This window comes from Molothrus aeneus, chromosome 23 (genome assembly GCF_037042795.1).
Source record: "Molothrus aeneus isolate 106 chromosome 23, BPBGC_Maene_1.0, whole genome shotgun sequence".
Classification (NCBI taxonomy): Eukaryota; Metazoa; Chordata; class Aves; order Passeriformes; family Icteridae; genus Molothrus; species Molothrus aeneus.
The window spans coordinates 6921999-6941943 of record NC_089668.1 but is presented as its reverse complement, the minus strand read 5'-3'; the positions used below and the strand labels follow the sequence as shown (position 1 = coordinate 6941943).

The 19945-nt window shown below is 54.4% G+C and overlaps 1 protein-coding gene across 3 annotated transcripts in view; it reads left to right on the top strand.

The window, feature by feature from the left end:
- The window catches only part of PTPRU (protein tyrosine phosphatase receptor type U), a 57793-nt gene that overhangs the window by 33545 nt on the left and 4303 nt on the right, over positions 1-19945 (top strand). The window contains exons 15-31 of one of the 3 annotated variants that reach the window (XM_066564643.1): positions 1195-1224; positions 2172-2329; positions 4692-4882; positions 6074-6146; positions 6285-6361; positions 7081-7098; positions 7888-7924; positions 8231-8328; positions 8425-8541; positions 9095-9249; positions 10536-10671; positions 10764-10913; positions 11018-11191; positions 13642-13782; positions 15387-15512; positions 17850-18007; positions 19105-19240. In XM_066564643.1, the coding sequence (XP_066420740.1) occupies positions 1195-1224; positions 2172-2329; positions 4692-4882; positions 6074-6146; positions 6285-6361; positions 7081-7098; positions 7888-7924; positions 8231-8328; positions 8425-8541; positions 9095-9249; positions 10536-10671; positions 10764-10913; positions 11018-11191; positions 13642-13782; positions 15387-15512; positions 17850-18007; positions 19105-19240 (1975 nt within the window). Of the gene's footprint in view, positions 1-1194; positions 1225-2171; positions 2330-4691; positions 4883-6073; positions 6147-6284; positions 6362-7080; positions 7099-7887; positions 7925-8230; positions 8542-9094; positions 9250-10535; positions 10672-10763; positions 10914-11017; positions 11192-13641; positions 13783-15386; positions 15513-17849; positions 18008-19104; positions 19241-19945 lie in introns of all 3 variants that reach the window. The other 2 variants (XM_066564644.1, XM_066564642.1) reach the window with 2 other exon arrangements.

The window sequence follows — 19945 nt, the reverse complement described above, 5'->3', positions numbered from 1 at the left end:
AGATGTTGCCTCTGGGCTTCCCTGCTGCCTTGGCCAGGCCAGCAGGAGCACATCCAGCATGGATGTGGCCGTGGCCGTTGTGGTGGGCTGGCACTGGGGGAGCTCATGGGGTGGGAGGAAGGAGGGCGAGGGCTTTTCGGGACACTCATTCCCGGGAGCGCTGGGCATGCGGCCGCTGCTTTGCACGTGGCTGCAACGCCCTGGAAAAGTGGCTGCTTCTGTGCAGGGCTCGAGGCAGCACCAGGCTGGGGGGCCTCTCAGAGCTGGGATAAAGGACAGCAATTAAACACGGTGCTTGGGAGGATGGAGCAAAGTACGTGAACAGCCAGAGGGAGAGAAAAACAGCAGGGCAGAGGCTCGGCCCCTTAAATCTGCAAAGCTCTTTATGGCTGCGTGTACCCTGGAAGGATCCTTGTGGATTTATGTTGCTGGAAGAGCAGGGCTGTAGCTTCCCTGCACGCTTTGAGGTGCAGGGCTGGCTCACAGCTTCATTGGCTTCTTCCCTGATGGAGCAGATGCCAGCAGCGCTGATGTTTTTTGGGGAGTGATGCTGTGGGTGGGAAGCTGTGAGTGTGGCTGCTGCATTCCCATTGCCAGTGCTGCCAGGCAGGATGAGGAGGAGCAGCTCTGCTTCAGCATCCCAGGATGAACCTGTTGAAGGATAAACCAGAGCCACAAATTAGATCTGGTGCTGAGAAGCCTGAATTTGGGGCTGTTGGGAAGCTGGGATGAGCTCATAAATCTTCTCCACAGTGCTTTGCTGTTGGAGAAACACTGATGTGGTGGAATGGAAATGCAGCCTTGGAATATGTTTGTCTCTAGTCAATGGTGCACTGGGAATGTGACATCCCAAGGCCATCTCCCCCTCTGGGCCCCTAACCAACAGCCTGGGGGAAATCCCTACATTTGGGACATCCGTGTTGCTCACTCTTAAAAATTATGGAATAGCCCCTTGGACAAGGGTGCTGTGGACACCCACCACAAGTGTGGTCCCGCTGAGAGCCGGTGCTTATGCTCTCCTGCCAGGATTCCGGCTCCTGCCTGGAGTAAATAACCTGTGGGTGCCACAGGGGAGCCTGATTCCTTTATGGTGCATTGAATTTTCTGGCAGCTGACTTGCCCTGTAACCTCCCTTCCCAATAGTGAGAAAAGCTGCTTATGCAATTTCTGCTGTTCTCTTTGCACGCTTGCCAGGAGGAACTACTATTCTTACTCCTATTACCCGTAAGTAATTGTCATTCTCCTGCTTTACCCTCCTCCCGGCCACCCCCCTCACCCTGCTGCTCCAAGAAGTCCTTATCTCTGCCAAGTGCATTTTAAGGGTCTCTTTGGATCAGGGAAAATAATGCTGCCGAGCTTGTTAGAGACAAAAGGCAACGTAAGGGGGAAGGGTCAGTAACTCTGAGTTGAATTCTGGATTTTAGCAGTGCCTTGCAGTGTTCAAGCCCCATCACAATGCTGACATGGGCTCAGATCTCCTGTTCATCCTTCTGGCTTAATCGCTGCTCTGGCTTTGGAGCCTGATGCTGCCTCTCAAAAATGTTCATTTAAGTTTCTTTAAATTACTTGAATTTGGGGTGGGAGGTTCTGTCCCAGTGAGAACTCCTGGGATTTCCCAGCATTTTCATTAGGTGCCTAAAGAGACCCTGCACAGGGGAGAAAGCCTCTGCAGTGGGTGCTGAGCACGGGTTTACTTGGGGGCTCCAGCCCATCCCTTGGGATGGATTTGGCCCCTGACATGGCTTTAAAATCACAGAATGATTTGGCTTGGAAGGGGCTTAAAGCTCATCTCATTCCAACCGTTGCCATGGGCAGGGACACCGTCCACTAGACCAGGGAGTCATGCCTGGGGAACTGGGGCTGGGGAGGGCTGGGGCATATCCATGTGGTGGCTGGAGAGAGCATTTGACTGCACAAGAAGCACACCTGGCTGCCCAAGGGCAGGGGACAGGAGGGGCCACTGAGGTTGAGCAGCTGGAGTTGCTGCAGCCACAAGGGATGCTGCATGTGTGGCTGTGACTGGCTTGGGACAGCAGAGAACCAAAGCATGATGACCACGCTGCTGCAAATAATCCACCCTGCTCCTGGAATAATCTGAGCCCAGAAGCTTTGAGGGGACCTTAGAGCACCTGATGGTGAGCCCTGCTCACTTCTGCTCCTCCCCACTGCAGGAAACCTGTGAATATGACCAAAGCCACCATAAACTACCGGCACGAGAAGACACACATGATGAGTGCCATCGACAGGAGCTTCACCGACCAGAGCACCCTGCAGGAGGACGAGCGCCTGGGGCTGTCCTTCATGGACACCCACAGCTACGGGAACAGAGGTGAGGCTGGGAGCCTGGCATCCCCTGTTCTCCTCCCACAACTCTGGGAACAGAGGTGAGGCTGGGAGCCTGGCATCCCCTGTTCTCCTCCCACAACTCTGGGAACAGAGGTGAGGCTGGGAGCCTGGCATCCCCTGTTCTCCTCCCACAACTCTGGGAACAGAGGTGAGGCTGGGAGCCTGGCATCCCCTGTTCTCCTCCCACAACTCTGGGAACAGAGGTGAGGCTGGTAACCAGCATCCCCCTGCTCCCATCCCACAGCTGTGGCAACCAAGGTAAGGATGGGGACCCTGGCATCCCCCTGCTTCCTTCCAGCCACAAAGGTGCCCAATAACCCCCAAAATACCACAGAAACAGCCTCCCAGAGCTCAAGGAGTGTTTGGACTATGCTCTCAGGCACAGGGGGGTGAGGTTGTTGGAGTGTCTGTGCAGGGCCAGGAGTTGGACTCAGGGGTCTCTGCGGGTCCCTTTCAACTCAGGATATTCTGTGATTCTCTTGAAGGCTTGGTGTTACATCTGTTTTAGACTGTGTATGGCATAGCAGGTTCTTCCCTGTCCTGTGTAAATCTCCAAGGGCATGGATTTCATCAGTGTTGGAGCTTTTGCCACCATGCGGGCTGTGCTGAAGGGGAAGCTCTTGTGGGGAGCTGGATCTCTATTTTCTCTTGGAGATCTGAGCTTGTGGCTGGGCCGGTTGAGGCCATTTGTGGGCTCAGGATCTGGCTGCAGCCCCCTGGAACTGGGTGAATCCCACCTCCTGGTTTATGCTGAGGTTGGAAGCGTTCCCCCAGCCTTCCCCACACAGCCTGGGCATTGAAGGGTTAAAGAGCCCCTGCTCTCCTATCAGAGGGAGACTGATAACTTCACACCCACCGGAGGATGTGTCTCCATGCTGATTTAGTTGTAAAATAACTCTTTGGCTGCCCCAGTTTCAGCCATATGCTAATAACATCTGTTACAGTAGCTGCAAGATGCTGCCTGCACGCGGCTCTCCCGCGCTGGCTGCGGGACTGATGCGCTTCCTGTCGTTGTCTCATGGATCATTAAAGCCCAGAGGGCAAACTTTTCCTCCTCTTAACACATCGAGCTAGGTTAGGTGTGTTTTTTCTTTGGTTGCTGTCCTTGAAACTCTCAAAGGCTGGTGGGGCTGAGCTGGGGAGCTTGGGCTGCCTGCCATGGCTGGGAGAGTCTCCATTGCCTGTGAACATCCTTAATTAATGAAGGGAAATTAATGACTTGGTGACTGGTTGGTGGCTGTATCCCCCCCAACCCACTTCAGTTTCTGTGCATTTAAAAGAAAGTCACTGATCCTCATGGAAACCCCAGTGGTTCCTCAGCGTGGGGCTGTGGCAGCACCTTGCAAATGCCAGCAATTAATTAATTCCTCTTTAATCCCAGCAGCTGATGAGCCCATTGGTCAGGTCATGGAGTGTGGAGGCACTCTCCTGGGTTGTCCTGTTGGTTCCCACTGCCAGAGGGCAGGTTAGATGGGATATTGGGAAGGAATTCTTCCCTCTGAGGGTGGTGAGGCCCTGGCAAAGGCTGCCCAGAGAAGCTGTGGCTGCCCCTGGATCCCTGGAAGTGTCCAAGGCCACGTTGGACAGGGCTTGGAGCACCCTGGGACAGTGGAAGGTGTCCCTGCCCATGGCAGGGGTGGGACTGGATGGGCTTTAAGGTCCCTTCCAACCCAAACCACTCCATGGATCCCTGCCTGCCCTTCTCTGGGAGTAGTTCAGAGCATCAGGTTTTGTGCAAACCCAAATTTTGGGATCTGGTGTGGGAACTTGCCCTGACAGACACAGGTGAGGTTTTAGCCTGGCTCTGCTGGTAATGACACAGCAAAGGCATAAACCAGGTAAATACTGCACAGGCTCTCCATCAAAGCAGCAAGCTCCATTTGTGGCAGCGTGAGGAATCCAGTGCTGGTCTCTAGTAGTGAGGGAAATGAACTGTTAAGCTGTGCTGGAGATTTTGGCAAGGTGATTTTTCAACTTAGACTCTTGTGTGAATATTTGGGCATAGAGCTCTTGCTTGTCTGCATGGGAGCTTATTGTTCCAGCTGAGGGGAAGTGAGGTTATTATCCCCTTTTGGCCTTGCCCACTGATTTCTGATTGACCTGCTGAGGTCCTAAAAGGCTGTACTGGGCATTTTTGGCTTTGTGGTGTAGGAGGAGCTGTAGAGAGCATGAGGGGGTGGGAGTGGGATTGAGGGCTGGGCCCCTGGTGGTCCCCAGAGGGGGCCTGCAGCAGCCACATCTCCCGAGTATGTCTTCCCCAGCCCTCTGTGGGTGTGAGGAGGTGATGGGGATGCAGCCCAGGGTTTTGCTGCCCTGCTAGCCCCTGGCTGTCCCTCCCTGTGCAGGTGACCAGCGCAGCAGTGTGGTGAACGAGTCCAGCAGCCTGCTGGGGGGCTCCCCGCGGCGGCAGTGCGGCCGCAAGGGCTCCCCGTACCACACGGGGCAGCTGCACCCGGCCGTGCGCGTGGCCGACCTCCTGCAGCACATCAACCAGATGAAAACGGCCGAGGGCTACGGCTTCAAGCAGGAGTATGAGGTGGGGACAGCTTGTGCCAGCATCTCAGGGGGAGTGGGGGGTAGGATGGACAGGGGGACACGGATGGGATCCATGTGCAAGGAGATGATGCTCTTGGTCTGGAGCTCTGCATGGGAGCTGGAGCTCACAGCTCTGGGCTAGCATTGTCAGCATGGGGGTGTCCCTGAGTCAGGATTGAATGGCTGGTGTTGACAGCTCTGGGTTATTTCTCAGCTTGAGCAGGTCCCTGAGATGAGACAAACCAGCCCGGCCAGCCCTGTCTGCAGTGCACCATCCCAGCTCTCCTGCATGGGCCAGGGCTGCTCCTTCCTTTCCCTTTCCTTTCCCTGGGCATCACCATGTCACCTTCTGCTCTCCAGCACACTTGGCCTGTGATGAGCATGGCCATAGTCTAAGAACAAGCAAATCCTCTACAATCTGGCAGCTCCAAGACCATGAAGAAAGACACTGGGGAGAAGATACTGTGGAGGGTGATGCTGGGGGAGGGATTTCTTTCCCAAGAGTTGTTGGTGGCATCATGTCCATCCCAGCTGGCCAGGTCAGAGCACTCGTAACAGAGCAGGTTATTTCACAAGTCTCTGCCTCAGCACAGCCAGCGGGGTCATTTCCTGACTCCTCAGTGTCCCACAGGTCTGGAGATTGAAATTTCCCAGTGAAATTACTGTTTAATGCTCAGCTGTTTCAGGAGCAGGAGCTCTCCCCCCCCTTTCACGCATTGGACAAACCAGGGCTTGCGATAATCATTAGTGCTCCTTGAAAAGCTGCTGTATGTTCTTGGAACTAGTCATTTGAAAGCACTCAGATATTATGGGAGGGAAGAAAACATGTAATTTCCTTCCACTTTCCACCTCTTACGCCAATCTATGAATGTCACTGTTATTACACACAAACCTGTTCTGTGCTGGGGAGAGAAAGGAGCTGGGGAGGTTTAGGAATAAAAAAAACTACAACCAACCCTAGGAAAAAAAAACAACCCAGGCAGTCTGTAATTTGCTGGAAAATGGACTGTTTTGTGGATGCTACAGGAGTGTGTAGCTGGCAGAGTGTGCTGTGGACGTGGAGATGAGGCTGCAGGAGCCAGGTGTTGGGGTGGAGGGACCACCCTGTCTGTCCTGCTTCCCAGGGAGCTTTTGGGGCTGGGGGAACCCAGAGTCCTGCCCTGAGCTTGAGATGTCCATCCTTTCCTTACAGAGTTTCTTTGAAGGCTGGGATGCTTCAAAGAAGAAAGACAAGACCAAAGGGAGACAGGATCATGTGTCCACATGTGAGTGCCTTAGCAAAGGCTTAGACACCCCAAACAGCTTCAGAATCCCACGTTCTGCAGATTCCTGGGCCAGAGTGATTGCCCAGGGTGGCCTGGTGGGTGAGCAGGCACTGATGGTTCCTTGTCCCCTTTCCCCAGATGACCGTCACCGCGTGAAGCTGCACCCGCTGCTGGGGGACCCCAACTCCGACTACATCAACGCCAACTACATCGACGTAAGTGGGGACAGGGCCTGTGTCCCTGGGGCTCTGGGCTGCAACACGAGCTTCTTGTGGCCTCTCAGGGTTTGTCCAGCAGCATTTGGAGGACTTTGGACAGCCCATGGTGGGCTGGTCAGTGCATCATGAAGGACCTGCCTGGTTTATTTGTGTTCATCAGCAGTTTCTGCTTGTTGCATCTCTCTCTGCTCTGCTCTGTCCCTCCTTCTCATTCCCTCTCTGCTTTTCTATCCTCTTCCCCCTCACCTGCTCATGTGGCCGTGGATCTCCCTCTCCCTGGGTGGGGGATGCAGAGGTTGAGAGGAACAGGGGACCATCTGGGGCTCACACTGGAGTACCCCTCGATGCTGCTGGTGTGTGTGAATCTGGGCAGAGCCCAGCCCTAGTGTCCTCTGAGAGCAGTGTCCCCAAGAGCGATGTCCCCTGCCACCTCCAGCGATGCTGAGACCAGAGCAGCTGCAGGAAGGCTCCAGCATCTCCTGGAAGCAGCAGCAAATCCCACTTTTCCCTCCTGCCCAGAGGGTATTGTCTGTCAGTGTGGCCTGATCCAAGTGCCCAAGCAGTGTCCCTCAGCCTGTCCCTGTTCCCTGTGTCCTTTCTGCCCTGTCTCTCCATAGCCTGCTCCAGGGCAGGTGCTCTAACCCCTCTCTGCTCTGTGCCTCACTAATATCTCTGATCTTTTTCTCTCAAACCTGTGTCCCACTGGGATCGTTAAGATTCGGATTAACCGAGAAGTAAGTAGATTCTTCCCCCTCTCCTCCCTTCTCTGCTCCCATCTCCTGCCAGGCCTCACCCTGGGCAGTGTGGTCTAAATACCATCAGGGAGAGGCAGGCTGGGAAAATGTGTCCATAAACCTGGAAATGTCCAGGGAATGGGAAAGCAAGGTCTGTGTGGCACTGGGGCATGGAAAGCAGGGGCCCTGTGCTCTGAGAAGAGGTTGAATTTGACCCACAGAAATCCCCTGTGAAAAGACCCACAGGGGATGGAGAAGCCACTGTCACCTCCATGCGTGTGGTGTGGTTTAACTCTGCTGGATCTGTGGCCAGGGTGTGGGGACACTGTGTTCACAGTTCCTCTGGCAGTAGCCTGGCTGGAATGTGCTCTTTGGCATGCTCTTGTTAAGGGCTGAGCAGCTGGGATGAAGGAGGGGAGTGGGGCTATCTCAGCACCAGGTGGCTGCTGTGCAATGGTGGGGGTCACTAATGGGGCTCTCCTGGCAGCAATGGTGTGGCAGCAGGAGCTGGAGTGGAGCTCATGGATCCCTCAAGGTGCTGATAAAGGATTCTGCAGACCAGGGGTGTGGGTTGGGCATTGCATGAACCTCTTGTGGGATGCAGGAGATGTACCATCCCAGGACAGGGTGTGCTGAGTGTGGGATGGCTGCTGAACCTCCTCCTCCTTCTGTGGTGGACTTGCAGCACCTAGCCCAGTGGCTGTGGGGAATTTCTACCAGTTGGGTGGCTGGGAAGTGTCTAAGGGTCTGTGCCCCAGCTTGGGAATGATGTCTCTGCTTCCCTTGCAGGGTTACCACAGGTCCAACCACTTCATAGCCACACAAGGTGAGTCATGCCCTGCCCTCTCAGCCAGTGGTTCCTCACCTCCTGTGTAGCAGCCAGGTTTTATTCCTGGTGGAATTAAACCTTACAGGTGCAGGAAAGGAAGGGAGGGGGCCAATGTGGAGCTGCTCTCACCGCTCCTGCCTTCCCTTGCACTGCACAGCCCTTGGGAAAAGGGCTCTGAGGTGCTGTGGAGCTGTTTGTGCCTCAGAGGCAGGAGGGAGGACATGGTGGCATTGGGCCACTGCCAGGGCTGGGTTCTGCTCGTGGTGCCCATCCATCCATGGGGGCTTTTACTGTGTCCCACAGGGCCCAAGCAGGAGATGGTGTATGACTTCTGGCGCATGGTGTGGCAGGAGCACTGTTCCAGCATCGTGATGATCACCAAGCTGGTGGAGGTGGGCCGGGTAAGCATCCCTGTTCCCATCCCATGCTATGCCATCCCATCCCTGCTGGAAGCCCCCTCTGCAGAGCCTAGCCCCCATCCTGTGCTCTCCTTGCAGGTGAAATGCTCCAAGTACTGGCCGGATGACTCTGAGATGTACGGGGACATCAAGATCACGCTGGTGGAGTCCGAGACGTTGGCTGAGTACGCTGTGCGCACCTTCGCCCTGGAGAGGGTACGGCCCTGCCCCAGACCCCCCCTCGGGCACCTCTCACACTCCATAGCTTGGCATTTACGAGTATCCTGTTTACTTAACCCAATATGGGGTCACCAGTCGCTCTTTCCTGTGCCTTTTCCCTGGCTCTGCACCCTGTGCCGGGCGAGCGGCTCAGTCCCACCTTCGTTTGGACAGTGAGTGAGTGTTTAATTTTCATGTGAGTGTGGTGGGGTGAAGGATGCGTTCCTCTCCTCTGGGCTGGAGGTGATGTAGCCATCAGTCTGCAGCATGGTAACTGGAGATGGAGCCAGTGCAATTTACCCATTAATCTACAGCAATGTCAAATTACTGTCTGGTTATAGGGCAGGGACACCTGAGGCTGCTGCCACCTCCTCCTTTTTCTCCTTGGTGGTTTTTAACCCTCTTGCAGCCAAGAGGAGAGAGCTGTGGGGCCGCCCAAGCACGTGACTGCTGTGTGGTCCATCTGCCTGGATGCTGAGCTGACAAAATCATGGATTCCTGAGAAAATCAAGTGTTTGAGTGACCTTGCCCTCTCACCCTTCCCTTGCAGCGGGGTTACTCGGCCCGGCACGAGGTGAAGCAGTTCCACTTCATGTCGTGGCCCGAGCACGGTGTCCCCTACCACGCCACAGGGCTGCTGGCCTTCATCCGCAGGGTGAAGGCGTCCACGCCGCCTGACGCCGGCCCCGTCGTCATCCACTGCAGGTGGGGACAGGGCACGTGTGGCATGCGGGGGTGCAGGGGACCTTAAAGCTCATTCCCCCACCACGGACTGGGACACCTTCCACTAGTCCAGATTCCTCCAAGCCTTGTCCAGCCTGGCCTTGACGTCCCTCTGCGATGGCATCTGTGAAATGTCACCACTGGGCTGGTGGCAGCAGGGGCTGGTCCAGGGGGACAAGCAGGGAGCAGCACCGTTTTGGGGCTGCCCCAGCCTGTTACTGGTGACAGCTCTGTCCCAGTGGGCAAAGGTGAAACGGCAATGGCAGCTTGACCACTGCTGATGGTCAGGACGTGGGGATCTGGCTGAAGGGACAGGCAGGGGGGCAGCAGGACAGCCCCATTCCCAGGGTTACCCACAGGACTGTCCCTGCAGGGCTCAGCCACTGGGATGCCAGAGCTGGGAGGACACGAGTGACACATCTGAGCAGCTTTGGTGGCTCTCTATGCCCTGAGCAGGCATTCCCACGTGATGGCTTTTCCTCCTCTGGGCAAACCAGGAGGAGCTGATGAGTGGGAGGGATTTTTTTATTTTTTATTTGATTTCTCCCTGTCAACTGCCTCATCAGCGTTCATTCACAGCCAGTGTGATTAGTGCCCATAGCCTGTAATCACTGATAATCATGACGAGTGATTCATCAGCCCCAGAAATTAGTATTTCACTGGAAAAGACTCTGTAGGAAAGGAACAGGGGTGTGGCTCCGTTCCTGACACATCACTGGGGGGGGTGTGTCAGGGCACAGTAGGTCTTTGACTGTGACTCCAGCCATGCCAGGGCCTGGGATGTCACCACTGCTCTGGGTACTCTGCTGGGCTTAGCCTTACCCTGAGGGTCTCAACTGGTGCATCCAGAGCTGCTCATGCCAGGGGAGCCTCCCTGCTTCTTCCAGGGCTCAGAGCTGAGCCCTCCTTGGTGCTTTTGGGCTGCGATCCCAGGGGACTGTTGGCACTTAGATGGTTTAGTTGTTGGTTTTGTTGCAAAAACCGTATGTTCTGCTGCCTTAAATTAAAAATGAGCTTTAGACATGGGTGCCCACCTGACCTTCACGCACTCTTGGGGCTGCAGCAGGGGTGTTTGGGCAAGTTTAAGGCTAAACCAGGCTCTGGAGGTGTGTGAGGTCCTGGCAGCCCTGCAGGGTTGCTGGGTACAGGATCTGTGTGTTGAGCCCTCGCCCACAGAGGCCTTGCTCGGTGCCCAGCAGCCTTTTGGGCTGTGTGTGGATGCCAGTACAGACTGGGAATGTGTTTGCTGTTTCTCCCTCCATCCCCAGTGCTGGCACGGGGAGGACTGGCTGTTACATCGTGCTGGATGTGATGTTGGACATGGCTGAGTGTGAGGGTGTCGTGGACATCTACAACTGCGTGAAGACCCTCTGCTCACGGAGAATCAACATGATCCAGACAGAGGTGAGCGGCCCTCGGGGACAGCTGGGGACATCTGGGGCTGCTGTCACCAGCCGGCTCTGGAGGCTCAGCCCTGTCCCCTCTTCTCCCCAAAGGAGCAGTACATCTTCATCCATGATGCCATCCTGGAGGCCTGTCTGTGTGGGGAGACCAGCATCCCTGCCAGCGAGTTCAAGCCCACCTACAAGGAGATGGTGAGGATAGAGCCGCAGAGCAACTCCTCGCAGCTGCGGGAGGAGTTCCAGGTGAGCGTCCCAAAGCCTCTGCAACTCCCCCTTGTCCTCACCCTCCCGGTGCCCAGCCCTGCTGGGACGAGGCAGGGCTTTGAGGAGGACCCATGTACCCACAGACCCTGAACTCGGTGACGCCGCACCTGGATGTGGAGGAGTGCAGCATCGCGCTGCTGCCCCGCAACCGCGAGCGCAACCGCAGCATGGACGTGCTGCCGCCCGACCGATGCCTTCCCTTCCTCATCTCCGTGGATGGAGACAGCAACAACTACATCAACGCGGCCTTAACTGATGTGAGTGTTCCTGGGGAGGGAAGGGGCTGCTTCCTGTGGGCTCAGGCAACTTTTCATGGCAGAACTTCGTTTGGTTTGGATTTATGGCCTCATTTTGCACATGGGCAGGAAGGCTCATGGTAGCTGTGTGCAGGGAGGGAAGGGCTGGGATGGTGTAATGGGGTCCTGCACCCCTTCTTTTGTGTAGCAGCACCCTGCAAGAGCTTTTTTCCTGTTCTCATGAGCCAGGCACTGAGGGACTTCAGGATTTTGCAGTGACAGTGGAGCAGGGGAGGAAGAGGAACCTTTTGCAGGGGTTGGTGGCATTAAGCCCCCTGTGTGCTGCCAGCCCCCCCCCCCCCCCGCCCCCCGTGATCCTCCTTCCCCTCCTGATGCAACTGAGGGGGCTCTGAACTGCTCCCAGAGCCACCATGCATCTTGCTGATGCAGTCAGAAATGACCCCCTGGTGACAAAGCTATCTCCTAGTGGCTGATGATCACAGAGCAGAGCAGAGGATGCTGCAGGCTCCAAGCCCTCACTGAGGGATGGTCATTCATCAGCAGCCCTACTTCCCTTTCCTTGAAATGCTTTGCATGGGCAGCACAGAGTCCCCCACACCTCAGGCATCTTCCCCAGACCCTCCTGGTCACAGCTGAGCACTGGCACCAAGCTGAGCCTTATGTTTTCCATGCTGTGGGTGATTTAGCTGCTGGATCTCTGTGCAGATCCCATCTCCCTGATTCCTGCTCCCACAGCAAAAGCAGTTTATAAAGCAGAGTGAGCTGCTGGTGGTGGGCAGTGGCTCTCATAGTGCTGCAGTGGGATGGGAGTTTTGTTTCCAGCTTGCTTGCTGTTTGCATATCCATTTTATCTTTATGCATCACTGAGCCTCCCTTAATCTCTGCTAAAGGGTCCGTGAATGAAATATTTTTATAGACAGACAAAGCCCTTTGGATGAAATTCTTGCTGAAGGGATAAAACCTATTTCCCTCTTTGGGTAAAAAAAAACCAAAACCTCTCATTCTCTTTAAGTGCCAAAGTGGTTTGCTCAGTCAGTCTGTCCATCTGTCAGATCACCTTGGCCTGTGCCACCTGTCAGTGGTGCTGGTGCCAGTGGAGCCATGCCCTGCTCCACACCCTGCTGTCACTTACACCTGTGCCAAGAGGAGGATGCCAAGGCAAGCCTGGGCAACACATGGTGAAATCTCTTTCCCCCTAATGCTGTCATGCCCCTCCTTGAAGGTGGAAAACTCTTGCTGAGTGCTGGGATGTCATTGCTGCCCATGGACAGGGCCACGGGACTGGTTCAATAAGGTCATTTCTGTGAGCTCAGTCAGGAGGTCCCACAGCAGGCAGAGCACCCCCATGAGCAGAGAGCTGTGCTGATTCTGTGTCTGAAGAGGCTTGAGCCAAACCGTGTTAATTTAAGCGTGCCTGATGCAGTGTTGAGCTCAGCTGTCCCTTGGCAAACCAGTGACAGGATGACCAAGGGGATGTATTTTGTTCAAAGCACAAACCAGGGATACAGTAATTTCCTTCCCTCCCACTTCCTTCTTGCAATCTCCAGTATTGTTGCAGGGAGCCCCCAGCGCAGGAATAACGTGCATTGACTTTATGATTTCAGAAGGCTGAACAAATACTTTATTAAGCTATATTATACTATACTTCTACTATACTACAGTACTAAAAGAAAAACCCGTGACCCTTTCAGACATTCATGACACAGCTTTGACCTAATTCAATCTAAATCACCATCAATTCAATCAATCTAAAGCACCCATCACTAGTGTCCAATTAAGAAATCCCTCTTCACTAAACAATCTCCATAACACCTTCCACATGTGCCAAACAACAGGTGCAACAAATAGAGATAAGAATTGTTTTTCTCTTTCTTTGAGCTTTCTTACTACTGCCTTCCCCAGGATTCTTCCTGGAAAAGTTTTCCTGCTGCTCTCTGTGAAGAGAGCTGTGGCCACACTCTGGGATCTTTTTTTGGGAGATTTTCTTCCTCCCTACGAAAAAAAAAAAAAATTGAGCCCAGGTCAGTGGTTGTCTCTGCTGCTCTCAGTGCCTGGTGGTGGGGTACTGTGGGTGGGGGTGATGCTGTGGGTGATACTTCCAGTCAGGGCCAGGTGCACAGCTGGAGTCTGGGGTCTTCTGGGAGCCATGGCTACTGCTTGTTCTTTGCTCAAAGGTGGCATCTTTTTCCTAGTTATTTATGCAAAATACTCTTTCCTGTGAAAGCAAAATGTGTGTTTTTTCATCCTGATCAAGGGCAGGGATCACTTGGATGTCCCCATCACCAGGGCATGGAGGAACTGAGGCTGTGCCAGGGAGACCAGCTCTGCTCAAGCATGGAGAAGAGGGTTTTGGTCCCACTCATCTGTTGCACTAATTCTTTGGGGTGTGACAGCAGTGGCTCCAGTGTCACCACTGTGTCCTTACTGGTGCTTGTCTTTCCTCTCCACAGAGCTATACCAAGAGCGCTGCCTTCATTGTCACCCTGCACCCGCTGCAGAACACCACCACCGACTTCTGGCGGCTGGTGTACGACTATGGCTGCACCTCCATCGTCATGCTCAACCAGCTCAACCAGTCCAACTCCGCCTGGGTGAGTGCTGCTGCCCTGGGACTCACCATGGGTGGCTTTGTCCTGCTCCATCCCCATTGCCCTGACAGTGCTGCAGCCCCTTGCCTTGCTCACTCAGAATTTCTCCTCTGTAAGGGGACACGGGCCTGTATGCAGCACTCAGGATTTGTCCCCTGTAAGCACAGGGCTGGCCAGTTGGAGCCAAAGAGGTGTTGAGCAGTAGCCCAGCCTGGGTGCATGGTGTTGTGTTGCACTACCTTTGCGTTGGCATAGTGTTGGCATTGGTGTAGGGTTGGCTTTGAGTTGGTGTTGCATTGATGTTGACGTTGCATTGGTGTTGAGAGTTGGCATTGGCTTGGAGTTGGCATTGGCATTAAATTGGCATTAGCGTTCCATTGGTGTTGATGTTGCATTGGTAATAGTGTTGCATTGGTGTTGTGTTGGTGTGGATGTTGCCTTGGCTTTGAGTTGCTGTTGCTGTTGCATTGGTGTTGACATTGCTCCAACAGGTCCATGTTCCCCGAGCTGGAGGCAGTTCTGCAGGTGGGGTCTCACCTGAGCAGGGCAGAGGGACAGAATCCCTTCCCTTCCCTCTGCCATTTTTCCTCATTACTCAAGCCCTGCCTCTCTCTCGCTGTCTGTTCTTTAGGGGTGTCTGGGTTACAATATTTAGCTGGATCATAAATGTTTACTGGTATAAGACCAACAGGTAATAAATCAACCTTTCCAGCAGGCAGCTCTGAAAGGTGACTTTGAGGGTACAGCCCTCACTTGAACTACGCCTTGCCAAGGGAAGTTTTAATATCCAAATTATAGTTCTGACTCTGGAAGGCTCAGAGATCTCAGAGATTTATAGCCCCTATTAATAACCAATTATTCCTGAGACACGTTTGCCGTGCAGTTGGGCCCAGGCCGTGACTGACCTGCATTGCTAAATGCCCTGTGAAAGTGTGGTGACAAACATCATATATTTTGTGTCGGTGCTGGTTTCCCAGCTGTCACACTGTGAAAACAATCTCACCCATGCTCCAGGGACTGAGCCATCCATCAGTGCCATGATGGACAGAGGGAGGGGGAGTTGCTCCCCAGAGATGCAGGCTGGGATTGCTTTGGCTTGGTGGGATGTCCTGGCCATGGGATGAGGAGCACTGACATCCCACGTTGCTGTCACTGTTGGTGGCAGAGTGGCTCCTAAAACCAGGAGGGCTGGAGAGCCAGCTGGGAGCAGCCCAGCCCTGCTCTGTTGTTGTGCAGGCTCAGGTCTGCGCTGGAACTGGGGCACAGCCCATCCTGCATCCTCCTGGAACAGCAGTGTACATTCGAGGCAGTGTCCTATTGTATCCATGCAGTGTGAGGGGGCTGTGTGGGTGCTGGGGGTGGACCTGACCTTTCATCTCTGATCCCTCAACAAGCTGGGAGATCCTCCAGCCATTGATGTTCTGAGTGAGAAATGGCATTGTGGTCCAGCACTCCACCCTGGGGCCACCATCCCACCCTGGGGCCACCCCGTGCCAGCAGCCCCCAGGGTCCAGCACCAGCCGCTCCCTTCACGGGCATCTCCTGCTGCCCTTGCCTGTGTCCCAGCCCACGTTTCCAGGCACAATGAGCTGTGCTTCTCTCCACAGCCCTGCCTGCAGTACTGGCCCGAGCCAGGGCTGCAGCACTACGGCCCCATGGAGGTGGAATACATCTCGGGAGTGGCGGATGAGGACATCGTGTCCCGGCTCTTCCGAGTGCAGAACATCACACGGGTGAGCTGCTTTATATGAATTACAGAATCTCAGGATGCTTTGGGTTGGAAGGGAACTTGAAAACCATGTTGTTTGTTCCTACCATGGGCAGGGACACCTTCCCCTATCCCAGGTTGCTCCAAGCCCCATCCAGTCTGGCCTTGGACACTTCCAGGGATCCAGAGGCAGTGACAGCTTCTCTGGGCAACCTGTGCCAAGGCTTGGCAACTCTTTTGATGGATAAATTTTCCCCTAATACCCCATCTAAACTTCCCATGATGCAGCTTGAGGCTGTCTTCTCCTTTTTAATCACTTGTTACCTTGGAGAAGAGGCTGACCCCACCTGGCTTCAACATTTCAGGGAGTTGTTGAGAGCAGTGGGATCTTTCCTGACTGCTGGGGTCTCCAGCCTAACTCTCCTTCTGCAGAGGAGACAGCCCCAGCTCTCCTCCTGCCAGAGAGGAACTTGTCAAATTGCCATTGCTCCATCCAACCTTTCTGAAGTTCACAGTTCCTTGAAAGGTGTTAGAAAACTGCTGGAAGACCTCCTGCCTGAAGCTCCATCTCTGCCCTGCCACACACGTAGCACAGGATGGACACTCCCCATGTGGGCACAGCAGCTCCCCTGGTATCAGCAGAGCCCTTTCCCTGCAGGATGAGAAGATCCACACAGATTTTTACCCTTTGTCAGTGTTGCATGGCTGGTTAAGCTTGTCTTGAAAGAAGAGAAATGCAGGGCAGCAGGGAAAGGATGCAGAGCTGTACACAGAAAGAAGCAGCTGATTTACCTATAAATGCCAGCTGGGAGAAGATGGCATCCCTGATGTCTTTAAACTCCTAATGGTTGCCAAGAGGCTGAGGCCAGTGCCCCAGTGAAGGTCACTGGGCAGATGGGAATTAGGGAGCTTGGAAGGGAATGTGTGGCTTGGCTGACGGCCCAGCTGGGAAGGTGGTTCAGCAGGGTGGCCGGGGCCAGAGGAGATAAATCCTGATTATCTGAACTCTTAACACAAAGAGGGTTTTGGTTCACGCTCCCCAAGAGAGCATCTGGCATTTCCTGGGTGTCAGCACAAAATCCTACACCAAATATGCTCAGCTCTCAGGTGGTAGGATATACTCCGGGCTAAATTAAAATGCAGTGTGATGGAAGTCTCTGGATTGACGAGGAGATTCCTCCAGGGAACAGATTGCTGGAGCAGGGCTGAGAAATGCATGGAACCACTTTGTGCTAAGCCCTGCTGGAATGGAGATGGGCACTGGGGGTGGCACAAGTGCTCCAGAGCTTTCACCTCACTTCAAAGCAGATCCCAAAACTTTCCTTCCCAGACTGTCAAAGGAGTTTTCTTCTGTTTCAGCTCCATTTATTTGTTTCCTCTTCCTCCTCTGCTTTCCTGGCTTCCAGCTGAAAGCAAAAACTGGATCCTAGGCTGGTCAGGCCATCACAGGCACATCACCAGCTCACATCAGAGCTCCCAGAAAGGTTCAGGAAAGCTCCCAAAAACGTTTAGAAAAGCCCCTTTTTGAAATGTGCAGGTTAGAGTGGGCACCAAATGCCCCCAACTCTCAGTCCCCAGGAATACCAACTCCCCCACAGGAACACCTGGTCCTGCTGCGTGGAGAAGGTCTGGTGCTCATCCCACTCAGCAGGCACCTGAAACTGCGTGGATGGAGCCCTCCAGAGCTGAGCGTCCCCCATCTGTGCCTGACCCCCATCTGTGCCTGACCCCCCCTTTCTCCTCCACGTGCTCCCCACACATGAGCTGTGAGCCCTAGGTTGTGTTTGGGGGGGTGACCGTGGTCTCATCCCATCCCGTACTCGGGATGCTCCGAGTGCTCCTGAGCAGGAGTCCCACATCTGCCCAGTTAGAGCCTGCTGAGCTCCGTGGATGTAATCCTCCTCCTGGATCCAGCTAACCAGATTAGCTTTCCAAACTAACCAGATTACCAGGTATTAAGCTCCTGCCTCCGTGGCAGCCTCTCAGCAGCCTCCTGGTTTACAGCGAGCACAACAGAACCACATCCCATGGATCTTGGGCATGCAAAGAGGAAGGTGTGATGGAGAAGCCTCGGGGAGGCTCAGGGGCCCGGGAGCAGGTTTTGGGAGATACAGAGAGAGCCCAAGATGATGTGAGGTCGAATAAACCATGACAATGGAGTTCTCCTGGGTGGGATGGGTGGTAGAATGAGTGTGAGCTGGAGGTCAGGGCTGAACAGTCTGTGTTAAAGCAGCAGGAAAGGGTTTTCCTGTCTACCTCTACTGTCCACGTGTAGCAAACCCCTCCTTCCCTCTGTCAGATCTCCAGTGGAGGCAAATGAGGGTAGCCCATGGGTTCCAGCTGACGAGTTTTACTTTTCCAGTTGCAGGAAGGGCACCTGATGGTCCGGCATTTCCAGTACCTGCGCTGGTCAGCCTATCGAGACACCCCGGACTCCAAAAAGTCCTTCCTGCACCTCCTGGCCCAGGTGGAGAGGTGGCAGAAGGAAAGTGGTGATGGCAGGACTGTGGTGCACTGCTTGTGAGTGTCAGCTGGGGAGGAGCAGGCTCTGCCCAGGGAGAGATGCCTCCAGATTCCATGTCCACAGCACTGCCTGGAGATCCTCACAAAGCCCTCACTGGGGTGACTTTGTCCCCAGATGGGGCTACGTCTGCCACAACGTGTGTTTTGGGTCACCTCCTCCATGAGATGGATGCTCAGCAGGGGTGACACCAACCTGCCCTTTGTGCTGGTCCCCCAGCCTTGGCAGAGGCCCTGTCCCCACATCCCGTGTGTGTAACAGGCTCCGAAGGGACTTGGCAGGAGCTGTGCCACTCCCACCACTTGCTGCTCATTGTTGGGGGAGGGGGACAGAGAATCATGGAGTAATTTGGCTGGGAAGGAACCTTAAAGCTCATCTTGTTCCAGTGGGAGGGACACCTCAGGTTGCTCCAAGCCCTGTCCACCCCTGTCCTCCCAGTGGGATTGGTTCATGAACACCGTGTGTGTTCTCCTCAGATGGGACCCAGCACCTTCACAGATGGGGAAAGACAGCAGTGAAGCCTTTAATCAAAAACTAATTACAGCCTTGTCCATCTTCATTAGCTGAAGGATAATTTGAGAACATGCTTTATAAAGCTCTGGCATCGTGTTCTCTCTTCCTCTCCCATGTTCCCATTGCTGTCAGGCTTCAGGCGTGGTGGTGTGGGAACAGGGGTTCAGCCCAGGATTTGGGGAGGTTCCCAGTGCCCTGTGTGGATTGTGGGGCAGTTCCTGCAGACAGCAGCACCACCGTGTCACCAGCCCAGGGTCACCCTGTGCAGGGCAGGAGGGACATGACAGCTTCCCCAAGGTCACAAGGAGCTGATCCATGGCAGGGCTGGGACCTGAGCCCAAATGTCCAAGATCCAGCCTTGGTAATCCAAAAGGGTGTTTTCATGCTCTTGTGTGGGTTGGAGGGCAGGATCATTGTCCTGCCACCCCATGGGGCAGGTTCAGGTCCCCTGGTACAGGTACAAGCCCCTGCTCTGGGACATCCCTGGGATGCAGGGTCGGATAGAGAAAGGGAGACTTGGAGGAAGCAGGAAGGTGCTCTGATGCCACCTTCTCACCCCTGACACGTGTGTTTGTCCCACCAGGAACGGAGGTGGCCGGAGTGGCACCTTCTGTGCCTCCACCATGATCCTGGAGATGATCAAGTGTCACAACATGGCAGATGTTTTCTTTGCTGCCAAGACCCTCCGCAACTACAAACCAAATATGGTGGAGACCTTGGTAAGCACCAGACCCTCCCTGTCCACCCCGGCTTCTGGTCTTGGCACAGAGGAGAGGTGCTGGGGATGCTCACCTCCCAAAATGCTGCCTTTTCCACCCCAAATCCTGATCAGCATCATGGGCATCCTCACGCCAGCACTGTGCTGGGGTGGGCTGGGAAGTGAGGCAGCTCCTCAAAGCAGCCTTGGGCTCGTCTTCATCCTGCTGTGCCAGCACAGCCTTGGAGTCAGTGCTGAGATTGTTGGAAATCCTCCCCAGGAGCTGTAAGGCAGAGTCACATTAACCCACGGGATGTAACTGTGGTTCTTTGGAAGGTTTGTGGCATTGGGAGTAGCGCTGGTGTGGAGTGAGATAAATTCCTGTCAGAAATATGAAAGGGAATGAGCAGCACTTGGAGTGAAATTAATGGGTGCACAAGCTGCTGGGAGCAGCAATGGAGTGATGTGTCCTGAGGAGGAGGCTGGAGCTGGCAGCAGGTCAGGGCAAAAAGCCCCTGCCCTAATTCAGGCCCCTGATGATGGAACAGGGGAGGGACACACTTGTCTGTCCCCATGGTGAAGGGATCCAGGTGCCTCATGATGTTTAAACAGCAAGTCAGCTGGAAATGTTTACCCTGTTTAGATTATAAAATCCCTAAGTTGCAAAATGAAATGGTTTTGAGGAGGGGATGTGATTTGCATTAGGAATTAAAAGCAGAGGAGAAGG